This window comes from Lemur catta, chromosome 14 (genome assembly GCF_020740605.2).
Source record: "Lemur catta isolate mLemCat1 chromosome 14, mLemCat1.pri, whole genome shotgun sequence".
In the NCBI taxonomy this organism is placed as follows: domain Eukaryota; kingdom Metazoa; phylum Chordata; class Mammalia; order Primates; family Lemuridae; genus Lemur; species Lemur catta.
In genome coordinates this window covers 36447455-36467445 of record NC_059141.1, presented here as the reverse complement: position 1 = coordinate 36467445, position 19991 = coordinate 36447455, and the positions used below count along the sequence as shown (strand labels likewise).

General features: G+C 34.3%; 1 protein-coding gene across 17 annotated transcripts in view; it reads left to right on the top strand.

The window, feature by feature from the left end:
• The window catches only part of PCDH15 (protocadherin related 15), a 634897-nt gene that overhangs the window by 109529 nt on the left and 505377 nt on the right, over nt 1–19991 (top strand). For 11 of the 17 annotated variants that reach the window (XM_045568054.1, XM_045568051.1, XM_045568050.1 and 8 more), the window contains exon 2: nt 13383–13448. The exons of 3 other annotated variants lie outside the window; for them this stretch is intronic. In XM_045568054.1, the coding sequence (XP_045424010.1) occupies nt 13383–13448 (66 nt within the window). Of the gene's footprint in view, nt 1–12842; nt 12858–13382; nt 13449–19991 lie in introns of all 17 variants that reach the window. 3 more of the 17 variants (XM_045568052.1, XM_045568048.1, XM_045568039.1) reach the window with 1 other exon arrangement.

The window sequence follows — 19991 nt, the reverse complement described above, 5'->3', positions numbered from 1 at the left end:
TTCTCTTTCTTCTTCCTTCTGTCCTTCCTTCCTTCCTTTCTCTCTCCTTTCCTTTTTATTTCCTTCCTTTCTTCTTTCTTTTTCTGCTTTCTGCCTTTCTTTTTAAAAACCTAGTTCTTAGCTCTACCAAAATCACCTAATAACTTTTATTTCCTTACTCTCTAACCAATTACTAGCTATTATTCTTCTTTACAATTTTTTACAATTTGACAGAACAAAAGTATCATTTTTAATTAGCATTTATTTACATTAGATAGATATAAATCTTTCTAAAATACATTATATACTTTTGTATTATTTAAAGTTTGCTTGAATTAAATATTATGATGATTAGTTAAGGTCATTAGCACAGCTGTTAATTAGTACAATGTGCAACAAAGCAGTATTGGAGCTATCTCAGTAGAGAAAGACATTACTTGCTCCAGACAACTATGCTCTGGGAGTTCTTATATCTACTTTAGTAATTTTTTTGTCCTTGTTCTCAAATTGACAATGCAACTTCCTCTAGCCATGTCTACCTTTTTGTACTCATTCACTACTTTTTTTAGTGTTTTCTGATCTATTTTTTTTTTTTTATTTCAGCTCATCATGGGGGTACATAAGTTCAGGTCATATACATTGTCCTTGTCCTGCCCATCCCCCCGAGTCAGAGTCCCAAGCGCGTCCATTCTCATCTATTCTCAGGCTTTCCTTAAGTGTCAAGCTTATGAGCTTATAGTAAAGTCATATGGGATCTTGGGGTCTATGTTGATCTCATTTTTTTGGTTCTTGTTTCTGATTATGATAACTGAATTTTAAAAAATAATAACCTTGTGGTGATAAAAATATTAATGAAGTTAATGGGGAAAATATAACAATAGAATAAGATGTCCAGCACTGCATTCAAATAAATTAATTTGAGGAGCAATATGATAAAATGCTGTTAATGTTATAGAAATTCTGAAAAGATTGATTTCCAGTCTTTGTAGTGTTTCCCTCTCTTTGAACATGGTAGAGAAAACTGCTGTGTGTATGCCACTAGACATACAATACCGAGAATGGATGGCTGATTGTAAAATAAGAAACCATGTAGCTTGGAAAGCAGAGGGAAGTAGTTACAAACTATAACGCGTTCTTTGGGCTTACTGTTGGCAAAATGTGTGATATGAGCAAACATAAAGAAATAAAATTTAGGGTCCCACCCTTGAGAAGGGCTGGTAAATAGCAGCAGCTCTTCAAAACTGCGGGCATCTCTATAGAGGATTATCTAAAAATGAGCCTGTGAGTGCTAAACTCAGCAGAACATAAAGCTTTCTTCATTATATGTTGTACATGAGGATAGCAAACTCAAAAATATCATCTCTAAATGCCAAGGGTGGTAAAATACTTCATTTCAGTACTTTATTATTTTCAGTTTGTGAGAATTCTAAAGAAATCTTCCAAGCCCAAAAGAAATGCAGTTTATCAATAATATGCTTTTATTCTTATGGCCAATGTCAAAATTGTCATCCTAGCACACTTTTCTTGAAGGAATTCATTTGTACGTATGTATATTTCAACCTGGGGCCATAGTGCCTTCTGCTAAATTTGCCAATAAAATTTTTCTTCCTGCTCAAGATATGTCAGATCAGATTACTGTCCTGACTTGGCTTTGATATTACTCTCTGCAAGGTTTCTGATGCAGAAAGATATTGTTGAAGTCAAAAATGTAAAGAGTCTAAATTTAATGTTTCATTTGAGAAGAAAGAACTGCAATTAAGGACATTCATGCAGACCAGGTGGCCTTTGGGATGTCCAAAAATACCAAGGAGAAGGTTGGAGGTTTCATAAAAAGAAGAAATGTTACGTTCTGCTCTTTGAGAAAGTTCATTGACACTAGTAAGGTTCTTCTGGGAACTGGCAAGCTCAGATTGATGAGCAAGGGCAGTGGGCAAAATTAGTTGTCCCAGAGTTGCAGCAAGTTATCTCAGCAGTTTTAGATAAAACTGGTCTCATGTTATGACAGGCAGTTTCAGCAGCTGGACTTGGAGAGAATTACATTTCTAGAGCAATGTTATGTGTCCAGAGTGCTTTATCTTCCTGGCTTCTTGACTCTGTTTTAGTTGGATATGGCAAGAATGACCTAGTTCATATGATCTACTTTAAGAGGATTACTCATTAAATGAAATATCATTTTTAAAATAGTTGACACATGTAGACGTCACCCCTGTCACTTTCTCTTTATTGCGAAAAAATAGGATATATGTTCACTTGGAGTTTGCTGTTCTATATTCAACATTCCTCTGGAGTGACTTCTGGCTGTATGACCCTCAGGAAGCTGTTGTTAGGTGGAGTTTTGTCAGAAAAAGCTCTGAGAAAGTAAGACGAGAGATATGAAGAAAGTAGGAAAGTCCATTTTTTGTTTTTGTTATTTTTTTAGATGTTTTTCTTCTATTACTCTCAGCCTTAGCTACTACCCCTTCTACCTCAGACTTTTTCCTTTCATAATAGAACCTAAGACCTAACTCTCTTCATGGCATTGAGAAATAAGGCAATGGAAAAATATTGCTAAATTTCCTGTTACCTGTATATATTCAAATATATAAACTTCCTCTGCCAGCCAGTGATACTGAGTACTTTTTTCCTGCTACTTCTAGCAACTTCCCTGCTTCATACATAAGTGAAAAATAGTTATATCCTAGCTGATGAAACAGAAAGTTAAATATTAGCATGCTCTCCTGAGGATCCAGAAATATGAGCCTATACTATTTCATTTAAGTAGGAAAATTACTCAATACACTGTGTCTTGTAAATCTCACAGATCTGTTTCATTCTGCAGTATGTCACAACTAGAAAACATATGATGTTACATGGATATGTTCTTTAATATTATAAGTAACTAAAGGCTTGCAATTTTTGCTTTATAACTTAATCCACAGTTTGCCTTTTCACTACAGCTTAGGTACGCATAATTGGTTTGTGACAAAGAATGTCATTTAAAGAGTCAAAGTAGTCTGTAAACAAAGGAATCTCTCTGTTTGAAGAATGTAATTTTAAACTGTGATGTGGATACAGCAGCTTTTATCTTTTGACATTGTTGAGTATCTTTTAAGAATCATGATTGAGAATTTCCTCTGAGCATTCTCATTAGGAATAATTAGAAAACAAAATAGCAAATTAGCTTGCAGACACAACATGGATGTAAACTCTTTAACTGCTTTTCATAAAGTGTTGAATAATTTTGTCTTCCTCATGGACCCAAATCCTTATCCTTTTCTTCCTCCTTTGTATTTTAATTACAAAACACAAAGAGAAGTTGGATAATGTGGTAAAACAAACTAAACAACAGAAAAAGCTTTTTAGGGAGATTTAAGAATAACAGACAGTGATATCTTATACAGAGTGTCTAGATGGTGTACACTGTCTATTTTATATTAGGTTATCAAAAGAGTTATTTTTAGCTTACTGATACACATTCTTCTAATAATTTTTAAAAGGAAAGTGTTTGCATGATTCAGTTATCCCTATATATTCTTAACAGTCTATGGTCATATAATTAAATGTATTCAGTTACTATTCCAGTAGTATGTTAACTGCACGCCAAAAATGCTAGCATATATCCCAAGCCTAATCTGATGTACATATAGCTTTCCTTTGATGTTAAAAATGTAAGAAACTGTTACTGAAATATTCAAAATATGTAAAAATCATTGCTTTTAAAATGTAGACATATGTGATTGGATGTGATTTCCTTATTTGGTTAGAATAAAAATTTACCTAAAAATAACTTAGAAAGTATTTCTATAGGTTATTAAATACGAAATGTCCAATTTCAAATCAAACATGTAGTTTATTATATCTCAAACAAGAAGCAGTACAATTAATCAAATTATGCATGTAAACTATCCACACAGTTTTGCCCTCTTAAGGTAACTTGTTTATGCCAGCAGCAAAGAACCCTGGAGAGTGAGTGGTGATGAAATTGAAAAAAGCGTTTCCACAGCTTGTTTGTGCTACATGTGGTCGAGCTTTGTCTTGCAAGAGATTGACCTGTCTCTATTGACCAATCTTGGTCACTTAATCACAAGCATCCTCATCATTTCATCCAATTGGTTGCAGTAGACATTTGCTGTAATCAACTGACCAGGTTTCATGAAGCTGTAGTGCATAATACCAGTGCTAGACTACCAAAAAGACACCATTAGCTTGTTTGGGTGAATATATTTGTTTTGGGACTAAAGTTTTGCACTTCGTCTTTATCCAGCCATTGTGCTGAATGCTTGTGATTGTCCAAAAGAATCAATTTTTCATTACACATAACAATACAGGATAGAAATGGTTCACCTTTATGTCATGACAGCCAAGAAAGTCAAGCTTCGAGATGATTTCTCTTCTGCTGCTCATTTAATTCATGCGGAACCCATCTATCCAGCTTCTTGTCCTTGCTGATTTGTTTCAAATGGTCCAATATTGTTAGAATATAACATCAAACCTTACTGCTGATTCACGCATAGGTTGAGATAGATTCTGTTCCACTACAGCTTTCAGGTAACCATTATCCACCTTGGCCTCAGGTTGCCCACGTGGCTCATTTTCAAGATTAAAATAACCAGAATGGAACTTCTCAAACCATCAACTGTACTGTGCGTTCATTAGCGACATCCTTCCCAAACACTTCATTGCTATTTCGAGCTGTCTGCACTGCATTTGTTCCAGTATGGAACTCATATTTGAAAACAACATGAATTTTTGACTTACCCATGGTTTTACAAAAATTGCTCTAAAAAAATTTGAAAGATAAACACAAGCTAAACCATGTGTTTGAAAGACTGAGGAAGTATCTTCACAATAAAAATAAAACAAATGTCAAAGTGAATTGTCTGAGATATCAACTGTCAAACTAAGTACTTAAGGAAATTGGACACTTCATACTTAATAACCTAATATATGCCAGGCATTACTCTGTAAAATTGCATCTGGTTTACCAATAATGCAACTGAGCTACAGAGAGTTTACATAACTACGAAAGGTCTTGAAAGTGAGCAAGGGTTAAATGAGGCTAGTACTAAACCTAGGCAGTCTGTCTTGAAGAAGCTACAGTAACTACAACACTCCACAAATTCTGATGTCAGTGGTGATATTACGCCTTGGACTAAGAATTATTCCATCCATTTTAAATTCCCCAAATGTAATAACAGTTCCTTACTGGAAGTTTAGCCAAGGAAAGAATTCTAACCATCAATGTAAGGGACATCCAAACAGTTTCTAACTCATACAGTATGAATTATATGTAAGAGGATTATATTTGGGTACAAAGACTAACATGTTTTGACAATGCAATTGCATAAAATTACAAATTAATAAAGTAGTATTCCCCAGTGAACAAAAACAACCCTAAATGATTTACTTCATCTTCTGAGCAATTTATCTTCTGAGCAATTTACTTCATCTATTGACAATTTATTTCCTGTCCTTCCTTCTTCATGAAGCCCCTCACTTTTCTTTCTTTTCATTACTTAGATCCTTCAGCTTCTTAAGAATGAGAATGGACTTCTTCTCTCTCACCAAAAGCCATCCATGTGCAAGTCTGCTGTTGTTGATAGACCGATTAGAATAAAATGAAGTAAATAGAAAATTTTTAAAAGTACAAATTGAGGGAGCCGAGGCCTCTATAGTAAATTGTCCTGATGAAAGCAGTGATGTAGAGCAATAACTGTTAATGAATTCATTTGGTATTATTATACTATGTTGTTGGCAAGTCTTAATCAAATTGTATAATTGAATTAATGATGACACTAAGACATCATAAAATATGTTTCCCTCCATGGTGAAATCTGAAGTCTGTAAATGCTCATGTAGACAGAGTAATCATAAACAGCATACCGTATTATTGAATTGAATATGACTTACTTGATACACCCTTGAGTTTACTAAGTTTATTTTACTTTGCTTCCATCATGACCTAACTCGATGACTTTGTTGACTTTAGTTTTAGATGATATAACTTAGAGTTATGCTCCAATGATTTTATAAATTTCAAGATCAAACTCTTTTTCTTTCGAATGAGACATTCCAAATGGAATGCAAGGAGTTCCTGTCTTAAGATTTCACCCCTGTGTGTATTTTTTTCCTGGAAATGAATATAACAAAGATGAACAGGAAAAATGAGAACAGTCCCTGTTCTGCTGCTTGTGACATGCAAATTGAAAATAAAAGGTTTGCGTAGCATGAAATCTAAAAAGAGCACAGTACCCTCTTTGAATGCAAAGCTAAATTGCTTTGAACTAAGCAAGCCATTCAGTGTGGGTGTGTGTATATGTGTGAGAAAATGCAAACACCTGAGCAAAAGAGACCAGATGACTCTAAATTTCAAAACCAATAATAGAAGAAGGTTGACAAGAATAGAAATTTCAGAAATCTGCACCTCTTCCTTGATATTTCTTCTCAGTCACAGCAACATATTTTAGGGCTATAGTGAGACCAGCAAAGGACTGTGAGCATCCCATTAGTTTTTTTTTTTTTTTTTTTTCCCTCAAGTTCAAAGATTCTATTTTTTCTCTAATGAATTCATTCAATCCAGGATAATGTTTCCAGGTTGGCATCTGGGGTAGGAATTCCAGGAGATTTCTGTCCCTGCAGACCATCAATGACATTTCATGCAATTGCTTTTATTCTTAGTAAGAACGCATTCCAAAAAATCCCATACATAAATAAGGTCAGCCTTCACTGAAAATTTAGGGAGAGCCAAGGGATTCTCTACTGTCTTTTCTTGGATCAAAGGAAAAATAAATAAATACACTCCAAATATATTCCTCGTGAAAATAATGATACTATAAAAAAGTATCTATGTGTATCTATTCTGTCTGTACATTTTGCCAGGCACTATTCTAAGGAATTACTACAGATTATTTAATTTTTATCCTTGTTGTAAAAAGTATATGAGATAGTTATACCTACTCTTATCCCCATTAATGAAGTACAGAGGTTAATAATGTGTCCAATATTATATACCTATTAAAAGCCAAAGTTAGGATTTAAAATTAGATTTTCTGACTCCAAAGCACATGTTCTTAACCACTGTCCTATACTAGGAATAAATTTTGTCAATGTCTGAAAACAATCCCCAAAAGATTTAAAATGACTAATAGTAAGGATTTGATGGGTTATTCATTTTATTCATTTGCCATAGAGGAAGATATATCCTAATTCAACAAATTTATTGAATGATTATGTTAGGTGAAATACTCTGCTAGGTGCTAGAGTAATTCACTGATAATTATAGGCATCTGGTAAGGAAATATCTTAATTAAAATTCTAAGATGACAGAAAAGCATGTATGATCTTTGATACCATAAAAACTTCAGTATCTGACGTCTTTTAGTTTATTACTTTTAGGTACAATTTGATAAAATCATGAAACAGCTTGGAATACATTCTGACTACTAATAGGATATTGGAACAATCTTGCTCCACATTAGTTCTTCAGTCCAAGCAATTGAATGATCAGAGTGTGGAATTCTAATAGAAACTATAGACAATTGAAAACGAGTGACCATATTCTCCTTTCTTTTCTTTTCATTACCACTCTTTCTCTATTATTGTGAGCTCTCTGTAATCTTTCCTAACTAGTTTGAAATAATCCCAAATTCCTGCAGAATTATCTATACCTTTCTTATTTTAATGATAGCCTCATATGTCTGCAGAGATGACACCAATAATTCTATCCTTAGAATATTGATGTGTTGCCCATCGTTTGCCCATTATAGTAAGTCTTAACATCCATAATGAAACCCGTATAAGGAAACAATTTATCATAGACTAATTGATAAAAACAAGAGTTAAATTCCTATGGCATATTTCTGGTTGCAAAAACATCACCAAACTTCCAAATATAGACCAAAACATTTCTAATATTAAAATGGACAAAATATGATCTATGCATACATTTAATAAAGATCAATAAAAACAAGTAAGATAATTATTGACCCACTTATGGGCTGTGGATAACTGAAGTTTGTCTGGGCAGCTGAGGGGGCAAGACAGGAGCCAGCCCTGGACAGGATGCCATCCCATCATGGGACGCCCTCACATCACAGTCACATTCACTAAGCCCAGGACCATGCAGATGTGCCAATGAACCTCACTGGCACAGTTTTGGCATGCGGGAGGAAACCAGAGTGCCCAGGGGAAGCCTACTCAGGCATGGGGAGAGCATGCAAACTTTACACAGACAGTGGCCCCCACCAGAAACCAACTCTTTTTTTTTTTTTCTCATCAATGTTACAATGAAAGGATGTTGAACCTAAAGACATGATTTGAGCATCTGCTGTACTTGTATTTTAGAATGACATTTCAAAGTTTAAAAAGACAAAAAAAAGGAAGACCAAGTTATACAGAGTGCTTTTTAAAATTTTATTGTTGAAATTTTTTTTGAGGTTCTTAGTTCCTGCATGTAATAAATGATTGCTTAAAAGCAATTATATACCAGGAAATCTGCCCTGGGGACGCAACCAGGAGGAATAGAAACAAGGTATGGGTTGTCACTAAATTTTATGTCCATGAGGAATCAAATAATTGTAAATAGATATGAAGCAGAGAGTTATGAGAGTGTGTAACCTTGCCTAGTCTAGGGAGCCTTACTAGTCTGGGATCAGAAATAGTTTTGCTGGAAGCAACTAGGAGAATGGAAATAGATGAGACTGAAGAGCAAGGAGAGGACAATATAAAATATTTTAGTTTTTGTTCTAAAATCATATTATGCATAGGGATGTAGGGCATAAGCATATCTTAGTTTTTAGCTTAAATGGCAAATGATTAAAAAAGAAACAAATTTTTATTTGTAAAGATTACTCTGGTTAAAGATGGAAAGCAAAATTAGAGTGGGGACAAGATTGTAGGGAGAGTAGTTAAGAAAACCTACTTGATTAGGTAAGAGATAGGATCAATGTGGTACTATTGGAGATTGAAAGCAATGGGTGGATATGAGAAGTTTTTCCTTTAAGAATTAAATTCAAGACTTAGTGATAGGTTTATTTAGGAAGGCTAGAAAGATGGGCAGGAAAAGTGACTCCCTGGTTTCTGGTCTATGCTGCTTTATGTAAAATCATGCTATTCACTCAAATAATATATACTAAAAGAGTCCAAGTTTAGGCTGGGAGTAGCAACTAGAATTCAATTTGGAGTACTATGTTTAAGAAAACTTTGAAATTACAAGTGCAGTTGTTGTCTGGGCAATAGGATCCAGACTCAGAAGAGAGGTCACGGTAGGAAATATAATATTCAAGTCATTGACATATAGGTTGCAATTACCATGTTAGTATATGGAAAAAAATATGAATAGTTTTGAAATTGTATTGAAACCACATTCATTGGCCTTAAAAAGAAGTTTGAGAATAGGCTAAGGTAGAAATAAGGTTGTACTTCTTGGCTGCTCTCTTTTCTTGGAAATAAATCAGCCTACTTGGAAAATTCTGGATTATTGCCTTTTTACTGACCTATCTGTAACATGTTCTTAAACTTCAGGCCACAATGAGAACAGAGTATCACAGATATAGAATCTTTGAGACCAGTCTTTACATAAGTCTCATTCTAATTCTTCTTTTTGGATTTTAAATCCAACTTGTTCCACAGTATTATTTAAAGACATATGGCTTACTTTTAGCTTGATGACAAATTTGCAGAAATAAGCCACACTGAGCATCCAGGTATTGGTATTCATGTCCTGTACTTTATAACAAATTGGATATGGGAAATGGGTGGGGGCTTAAGAAGTTAGAAATTTTAGCCATGAAAAACAATGAATTTGTGATTTAACCAGGACAGTCAAGGGTGAAATTAAATAGATTAAGGAAGCCCATTTCCAAGGTACAGGCGTCAGCAGCTCACCTGACTTTCCCGTGGCAGACAGATTATCCATAGACCATAGAGAACAGGCTCACCTTCCCCCAAATTGCTTTCTAGTCCTCACTTTGATCTCCATATGGATATTTTGCATGTATAATACACCCTTGGCTATTCCATCCAAAATTACTTTCTTTTCAAGACAATTCTGAGTATACTTGTTATTAAAAATGTTTTGTGAATTTCAAAGCTAATTAATTATACTTTCATGAAAGCATCATTTCAAAACACTTTGTTATAAACAGTGTTATTAATAGGTTATTTTTATGTGTCTGACTCACCTCTCTTAATTAGTGTTGTGAGTCTAAAAAAGTTTAAAAAATATTTTTGTATTGATCTAGAGGTATTTATTGTACATGAAAATATCTCATGGGGGCATTTAGAATCTGCTAGAAGAATAAAGTTTAAGGGGAGTAATCTAAAGGGATCTGACTGGGAGGAAATGTACTCCTGTGCTGTTTCCACTAGTAAAACGATAATAAAGACAGACTTCTGAGCACCTTCATGAAGGGCTGTTCAATGGGAGATTATAACTTGGTTAATTACAGTTCAGAAAAATTCAACAAACATTCTTTCAGGAAAAGCTCTTGTCAGGTTCTGAAGTTACCAAGATTAATGTGATACATACTTGGTCTGAAGAAGCTCTTCTGATAGAAAAAGACATATAAGTATTTTCCTGATGGGACAGTTAATCCAGTGGAATACAGGGTATACTGCAGGAATAGAGAGAAGAGACATTTAATCCAGAATGACAACAGGGAAGGTTTTCTAGAAGAGGTGATGCCTTGGCAGATTCTTGAAAGAAGAATAACACTAACCAGAACAAAAAGAAGACAAAGTGCATTTTAGCAGGTAGTGCCACAAACATAAAAATTGGCTTGACTAGAGAAATAACTATGAAAATGGGAAAGGTTGGGGAGTTAAACAGGGCTGGAATATGAAGAGTATTATTTGGCTTAGCTGCCTAGAGAAGTCTATCCTTAAAGTTAATAGTAACCAACTGGTGAAAGTATTTAAAATATTTTTACCTAACTTCCCCCTTCTTTTCTTTTCTTTTATCCTGCCTGCCCATATAGTTATCAATTAACTATATATTCCTCTACAGACTTTTAATCTATTTTGTGTAGGTATGATGGTCTTAACTAAGGCAGTAGCACATTGTGTGTGTGGGGGGGTAGTCTTGAAAAATAAACTGTTCTCAAAAATACAAACAGAAGTTATATTTGTTAATCCAAAAATTTGCTTCTTTAAGAACTTGTAACGTTTCCTTTTTTCTTTTCACAAATCATCTGTGCCATCTTGCTATATCTCATTTCCATTCCACATGCATTGTCTCTTTTTTCTTTTAGTCATTTATGTTGTTAGTAAATTTATTGAAGATCTGACTCCATGCGTACCACATTGTATTATACCTGTATGGTTGCTTGTATAACTTTGTTCTTCTGGTCTGTACCCCTGCCACCTAAGATCCTTGAAGAAAGAAGCCGTTGCCTTTTTTTTTTATTCTCATATTTAGAATTGAGTAAGTAATCTACACATCTGACTGATTAATTAATGAGTTTTGAATACATAAAGGAAGGTACAACTAGATAAACAAAATATTATGAGAACATGGGAGTAAAAGAAATTCTGACTGGGAGATTGGTCAAAGTTTCATGATATATTAATAGGTGAAATCTCTAATTCTACAAAGAGAAGTAGAGATTTGCTAGGCAGAAATAAAGGCAAAAATGAATGTAGGTAACAAACCCGAGAAATACAAGATGCATTCCATTAAGAGTATATGGTTTAATATGAATGTGGACAGGTTACTTAATTCTAAATAAAGGATGTTGACACCATGTGAAAAACTTTGAATGCTATTATAATTTTTTTCTTTACTCAAAAGGAAACATGTAAGGTTATTGTGGAGAGAAATGCCATTATTTTGCATTTGATTTGAATACATGAAAATAATTCTCATGAAAAGAATAGGTGAATGCAGGATGAAAACAAGGCTTCTAGGAGACCAGTGAGGAAGCCATTGCAAGAGTTGAGATGACAAACAGTGAAGAGCTGACCTGTGTCAGGGGATATAGGAAAGAGAGGAAGGAACATAATGAGTATGAGCTATTGTAGATCTGAAAATGTTAAGACTTGGAACCCCTTGAATATTGACAAGGATGAAAAGAGAAAAAATGTAGATCTCTCAACTTCCTTGCTTCATATGCGAGAGTACGTACTTTTCAATACAGAATAGTGCTTACCAAAGCATTCACACCCATGTGCATAATAAATGGCAGAATTTTTATAAATAACTAAATAAATAAACCTTGAAATCTTCTGCCATTTAACACATATATTTGGATGTCGTTAAACAAAATTAATTGGCACACTGTACATGAGTGTGCCATGTAGATATAACTGCATAACACAGCCCTATTGGCCTCATTGCATACCTCCTAGGAGAGTACTTCATGTCTCAGGAATGTACATTTGACATCGCAGGTACAGTTTTCGCATTTTAATTGTCATGGATATTATAGCTCATGATGCTATTTTTATGTTCATTATCATGTGATACTTGGCAGGGTATTAACAGTGTTTGAAATAATGAATTAATCATCACTATTGATTGACAGGCACTTTATTATTAAGGTTTTTTCAACATAGTGATAGTAGACTGTTCATAAAAATTTGTATTTATCTTTTCATAAGAAACATATAAATGTACTTTATGTTGTTTTCAAGTGTACAATAGTTTTAAAATGCTAATGATATGTATTATCAAGTTAATGTGTTAATATTATATTACAATTACAAAATCTAAAATAAATATTTTATATATTCCATTTCCACAAATCATTAGGTGATGTATCTGTAATTGTATAATGCTTTTTATATCTTTAAATCTCTTGTTAAACATATACATATATTCTTTCTTCCTTTCTTTCTTCCATTTTTCTGATCTGCTTCCATTGGTGACTCTATACTTTTGACTCCAGACTGGCAATATGAGGGTAAGAAGACCAAAAAGAAAAAAAAAAAAATCCCAAACAATCTCACGAGCATTGCTTGTCTGTCTTTGTTTTATTCTCTTTAGAACATTATTAAAATTCTATTCACTCTCTTTAATTAGACCCTTTATCACAATTAAAGTTCAATTATGTTTGTTTCTGTTGTGAAGCTTTAATTACAATTTATCCTTGTTAATCATCCCTTTATGTTATTTCTTTGGGTTAAATTTCCATCCCATTATCTCTGTCCTGAAGGACTTCTGCTCTCCAGTGGTCTCTGCTGGTGTTTTCTCAGGAAGATCTTAATAGTTTTGTGGTGTACAACATGATTGTGTTATGATATGATTAGGAATCTATGTCGTTCTTATAAAATATTTTTAAAATAATAATATGTCTGCAGTATTGATGCATAATAATTTGGTTATAAGAATCTTTTTTAAATGTCAATATAAATCTCAATGAATATGATTTCAGAATGAGTGCCCCTGAAGTTGTTAATTATTACTTTGGGTTATTTTCTGTCTTTAGATTGCAAACTAGCTAGGGGAGGACCACCAGCTACCATAGTTGCTATTGATGAAGAGAGTCGGAATGGTGAGTGAGTTTTATGTTTTACAAATGTCTTATGTAAGTGGGTTTCTTCAAATTCAATCCTCAATTTGCCATGAGTAGAGGTCTTAAATGAATGCTTCAACCCAGATCCATAAACAGTTCCCCTCTAATTCCCCCCCATATGGGTTTAAATTATTCCATTCCCTGGAAATGCTTTACTTGGATTACATTATAAGAGCCTCTTTCAATGAATACAAATATTTAGTTTTGATTAAGAAGGAGTTGTTTGATTTGGGATCAGGCCAAGAATACATTCAGATAAGACTAGAATGTTATTTTATCAATAAGCAAAGTTGACTATCATGTGTACAGTCATCTAACTGAAACATAATGTATTATAATATTCCTCCAAAGAAGTGGACCACAAGGTAAGCCTTATAGTGCTAACTTATATTAGCTAGAATCTGGTCAGGATCAATATCCATAGCTGATTAGACATGGTGATTGTAAAGGATTGACAGGAGAACTGAATGTGCTTGGGAAGCAAGAACATGACAAAAGGTCGTGAGCAGAGGAAGAAATCTGAATTTTCACTTAGGATGTCTGCAGTAATTAACAACTAATATCTAATTCATATCAGGATCTTCTTCAAAAAGATAATTTTCCTTGTTAAAACTAAAAATCAATATCACTAGTGTTTTTGTTTATAGCACCCTCCTAGGCTCTCTGAACTTCAATGTATGAATATTTAGAGTCTCTTCCTCTGCTGTGTAGCAGTAAAATGTTTATCTGTTAGGGCTGTTTCTATTTCAAACTATTCTGTGTGTGTGAATGTGGTCCGTGGATCGTTTTGTCACCAATTCTGTGATGGACCCTTCCATTGAGCTTGTTTGATTTGCACTTCCTCTTTATTCTAAACAGTGCATTCTTTCACATTTATGTTTTTTAAAAAAATATATTAATTGGCTTATTAGAGGATGACCTTTTTCCTGTAATTCAATCTACACATACCTTGAAAACTTACATGATATATATATTAGTTGTATCAGTTCACTTCCCTGTGGATTTATTGTGCTGTGTTAGACACTCCTTTTACTCTTTTGAAGAATTAGGACAAACTTTTACTTTCAGGCACATTCTTTGGAATCAGCCAAAAATGTCCATAACATTGCCAGCCTCTGTTTAAATAAATTTAAGCATCTACACTAAATTTTGGCAACAATAAATAATCACAAAAATGTAAGCATTTTTTTCTTTAGAGGGCATAGACAATCTTTATTTTTATTTATTTATTTATTTATTTCAGCTTATTATGGGGGTACAAAAGTTTAGGTTATGTATATTGCCCATGCCCCACCCCCCCAAGTCAGAGATTCAGGCATGTCCATTCCCCAGACAGTGCACATCACACTCATTATGTAGGTATACACCTATCCCCTCCCCCCACCACATCTACCCAACATCCAAATGTGCACTTTAGGTGATGATCAGAGAAACCAATTTGCTGATGAGTACATGTGGTATATTTTTCCATTCTTGGGATAATCACTTAGTAGAATGGATTCCAACTCTTTCCAGGAGAACATAAGAGATTCTATATCACTGTGATTTCTTATAGCTGAGTAATACTCCATGGTATACATATACCACATTTTATTAATCCACTCATGTATTGATGGTCATTTGGGTTGTTTCCACATCTTTGCAATTGTGAATTGTGCTGCTATAAACATTCAGGTGTAGGTGTCTTTTTTATACAATGTCTTTTGTTCTTTTGGGTAGATGCCCAATAATGGGATTGCTGGATCAAATGGTAGGTCTGCTTGTATCTGTTTAAGGTATCTCCATATTGCTTTCCACAGGGGTTGCACTAGTTTGCAGTCCCACCAGCAGTGTATATGTGTTCCTGTCTCTCCGCATCCATGCCAACATGTATTGTTTTGGGACTTTTTGATAAAGGCCATTCTCACTGGAGTTAGTGATATCTCATTGTGGTTTTGATTTGCATTTCCCTGATGATTAGAGATATTGAGCATTTTTTCATATGTTTGTTGGCCATTCTTCTATCTTCTTTTGAAAAATTTCTATCTATGTCCTTTACCCACTTTTTGATAGGGTTGTCTGATTTTTTCTGAGCGTTTGATTTTTTAAAAATAAATTTCTATTGACAATGAAATACGTGGAGTTGTACTTATTATGATACATTTAAATAAATTGGAAATAAATCTTAAATGTGTCTGCAGAAAAGAAAAAAAATATCAAAATACTATAACAGAAAAAAGTTCTGTCTTATAGTGTATAATTATGGTTTAGTTATGGTTAGCTATTTTTATACAGACTGAAACTATATTTTCTAAATGTTCTATAGTGAAAAATAGCCTTTTTAACTGGAAACAAAAATTCAATAAACGTGACAGAAGGTCCATCAATGTTTTCTTTGCTGATTTTTAACCAGTTCATAAGCTGAGCTGAAATAAAACACTTAGTTTTACTAAACAAATTTATTTTAATATGTGATTCTATATATGTAGTTTATTTTGCCAACTAGATAATTAGGGCCACAGTAATGATGACGTTTTATCTTCTTTTGTGCTGATTAGATCCTACTTTTCAAAGAAGCTCAGAAACTCTACAAAGAGTTTGCCATGGCAATGATGTACAAAAGCATGTGGTGACAGTTCACTATTTATGTTTTAGAAAAGCATGACATGAAATAGAGTAGTAATGTTGTGCTCCTTCCTTGGCATATTTTGTAGAAACTGCCAACTACTCAGAAAGCTGCCAGTTATTTGAATGTCATCACAAGGAATATAAATAGCAACCCAGAGCATAAATGTTTTGCATTTCTCTTTTACATTAAATTTCTAAAAATATGGTGATCAAATGAACCTCTGCCAGATATTATAATGCAGTGTGTAATCATCCTTGTCTTAATATTCTAAGGGAAATAATCCGTGAACATGTTTTTCATATTTTTCTTTAAGCAAGTTAAACTTTCAAATAAAAGTTATTTTTAGTTCTGCTCTTAAATGCTCTTAATTTCTCCATTCCTGTGCTTTTTAATTGGTAGTAATAAAACATGTGGGTATCCTATTTTAGCAGTATGATGAGCACTCATTTTTAAAGGTTTGCAGGCTTCTCAAAAGAAATGCATAGCAAATCCTTTATTAAGCCAAACTAGCAAGTTTATTGTGAGTCAACTTGTTTTTGGCTCACTTTATTAATGTCTATTGCCAAATAATCTCTGTTGCTAAATACATCCTCTACTGAATCATAGCATCTAAATAACTGGGTTTTTTTTAATTTATACATAATTTTCTTCTAGAGTCACTGAGTTCCATTTATAGAACACTCACATTTGCATATGTATCTGTATCTTGCAGGATTTTTGTACTCTGTGAGATGGGAATATTTCCCTTCTGGGTATGTATGCTAAATGCACTTATGCACATGTGTATATTTGAAAGAATTACAGATTTAACAGGTGGAGATATATAAAGTTCTTTCTCACCGTGGGCTCTGTTAGGTTTTTTCCTTCTCTGGTCTTTATCCTCAACAGCACATTTATGACAAGTTCATTACATTATCCTCAGTCTGAACCAGGGGTACATTTTCATCACAACTACCAGTAAAACCAAGCTTATATTGTACAGAGGCAAAGTAGACACAGGATAAGACACATTGGTTCCTGACAACCACCAGAAAGCTCTCGAGCTAGTGTGTAGAGCATGTTTAGTGCAGAATTACATTTTTAGGGGAAAATGCATTTAGAGAAATAAACTTAAAACATATCATTTATGTTTAATAAGTAAGAATATCTAAAAAAACCTTTCCAGAAATATATATATTGTTTTCTTTCAATGGACTCTGAATTGCTTATGACGCTGAAGCCTACTGGAGAGAGAGAAGCCAGGGGCAGTTAGGCTGGGACTATTTAAAGACCTGCCTCTGCCAGCCAAATCAGAGTCCTTGGCTGCTTTACAGCAACTATAGAATAGCATTAAACAAGCTTTGCAATCACTAGTTCAATCTAATTCTCAGAATTTATATACATATTTAGGCAGTGCTGTGTCAAAAGGAAGAGAAAATGATTTTAAGTTATCGATGGAACATACCATTGTGATTATGCAAAAATGGACAGATTCAGAGGCAAAGGATATCACTATATGAGAGATTAGAAGGCCCATTCTAAGGGCCCTTATGGATTTAAAATTAGAAAGATGCTGTGGGCTGTCAATAAATTGAGGAAATGAAAAATGATTCTGAGGTGTCTCGAAAATTTGAAAACAGCATCAACAGAGGATGTCACAACAGACTCAGTAAAGAAGTTTTCCATTTCTTATCAGGACACATCCATACTCAGAGGCAGAGTGTGAACCAATTTCGGTGTTGCAGATCCTCACGTGCCTTCAGGGAGGTAGAGGATGTCATAGAAAGGAACAATGAATACAACTGGTCACTCCTTTCCTAGAGCTTCTCTGGTTCAAGCATGGTTAGGAGAGAGAGGGCATGGATGTAGAGATTGGTCCTTCATTTGAAACAGTTACGATATTGAACAGGATTTAGGAGTTGCTTCCCAGAATTATTTTTCTCCTATTGTCAAAACCACTAAGTTTGGAGGGATAAGAGATTAAATTTTTTGTTGATATTTTCTTTCCTTATAGTTACCAGTTACAGTAGGCCCCCCTTATCCATGGTTTTGCTCTCTGCAATTTCAGTTACCCACACAGTCAACCAGGGTCTGAAAATTGGTCAATACAAAACATTAAGATATTTTGAGAGAGAGGGAGAAACCACATTTGCATAATTTTTATTGTAACACATTTTTATAATTATTCTATTTTATTATTAGTTATTGTTGTTAATCTCTTGGCTCTGCCTAATTCATAAATAAACTTTATCATAGGTATGTATGCATAGGAAAAAAACAGTATATAAAGGATGCAGCACTATCTGTAGTTTTAGGCATCCACTGGGGATCTTGGAACATATTCCTTGTGGAGAAGTGGGGACTACGCTACATAACAAGGAGTTAGTTATCCAAACTCCATACTACACACCTCCAAAGGATCCCAAGTAAAGTTGCACACACTCCTAGTAAAAGAGACTTTGGACTTATGGATAAAATTTCCAACATGTCTTTATCAAAATTTCCAAAGTTTAAAAAAAATATAATGGGAAAATTTTTTTTGACTTCCAAGTGTTTACAACCCTCCACTTTTAGCCAATTTATCTTTCTTCTTACACATTCTCTGGAGAAAAGGGTCTAAAGTAGCATGAAGTTTTTGCAAGAAGAACAATCGGAGTGGAAGAAGAGTAGACTCTTTACAGAATAGCTCATAGTAGAAAGTCTGACATACCTAGAACCCCAGATAGGAGACTATACCATGTTGAGAAGAGAGGGACCAAGATGCAGAGATCAAGCAGCCTAGATGACAGGGTTCAACTCGGGCAAAGTGAAAGACTCCCAAGATGTTGTGGATGCTGGGGATATATCATAGATGAAAAGATGTTCCAATAATAGTTGCCATGGATACTTATTGGCTCTTATAAATCTTTGAGAGAGAATTTTATTAAATATTGAAATTCTTACCTGGGCCTATCCTCTGACCATGGTTTTTCAATGCTTCTAAACTAGGACACTGGTTTAAGATGTTCCTGGATTTATTTTTTTTTATTTTTTTTATTTTTTTGGAGACAGTGTCTCACTTTTTTGCCTGGGCTAGAGTGAGTGCCGTGGCATCAGCCTAGCTCACAGCAACCTCAAACTCCTGGGCTTAAGCGATCCTACTGCCTCAGCCTCCCGAGTAGCTGGGACTACAGGCATGCGCCACCATGCCCGGCTAATTTTTGCTATATATATTTTAGTTGGCCAGATAATTTCTTTCTATTTTTTTAGTAGAGACGGGGTCTCGCTCTTGCTCAAGCTGGTCTCGAACTCCTGACCTCGAGCGATCCACCCGCCTCGGCCTCCCAGAGTGCTAGGATTACAGGCGTGAGCCACCGCGCCCGGCCGATGTTCCTGGATTTAATTCTCAGTTTCTCTCTTTTTCTGTCTCTCTTTTTCTCTCCTTCTTAGTTCTATGATAAGTATTTTGGCACTTTCAAATAAGTCACATAACAAAAATGATGCCTATATAATTTACACATTTAAATAAAATCAGGATAACAGTATACTTTCTTGGATAAAAAAAGAAGAGAGATCTAGTACACATGCCTGTGAAAGGGATAGTTCTGTTTGGTTTTAAGCAGTTACTCTCTGTTAGGCACTTCTGTCCAACCATTATTCTTCATTATAGTCTTATTGCTATGGTAAATAAATGTCTGTCATTTCTTTCTTTGGTAGCTTTCATAACCAAGCCCAGAATAATCCTAGATCAAAGGGTTGTTACTTCTGAAATATGAAAAAAGTGAAAGGAAAATTTAAATGAATAAAAGAAACTATGGTTTTGTATAGCAGGCTGTATACTTATGGAATAGAACAAGTCTAACCATAAGAGAAGGTCTATAAAGATTTAGGTAAATTAAAATTGGCTGCACAAGCTTATCAGATATTAAAATAAGTCTACTATTTTAAACAGGTTG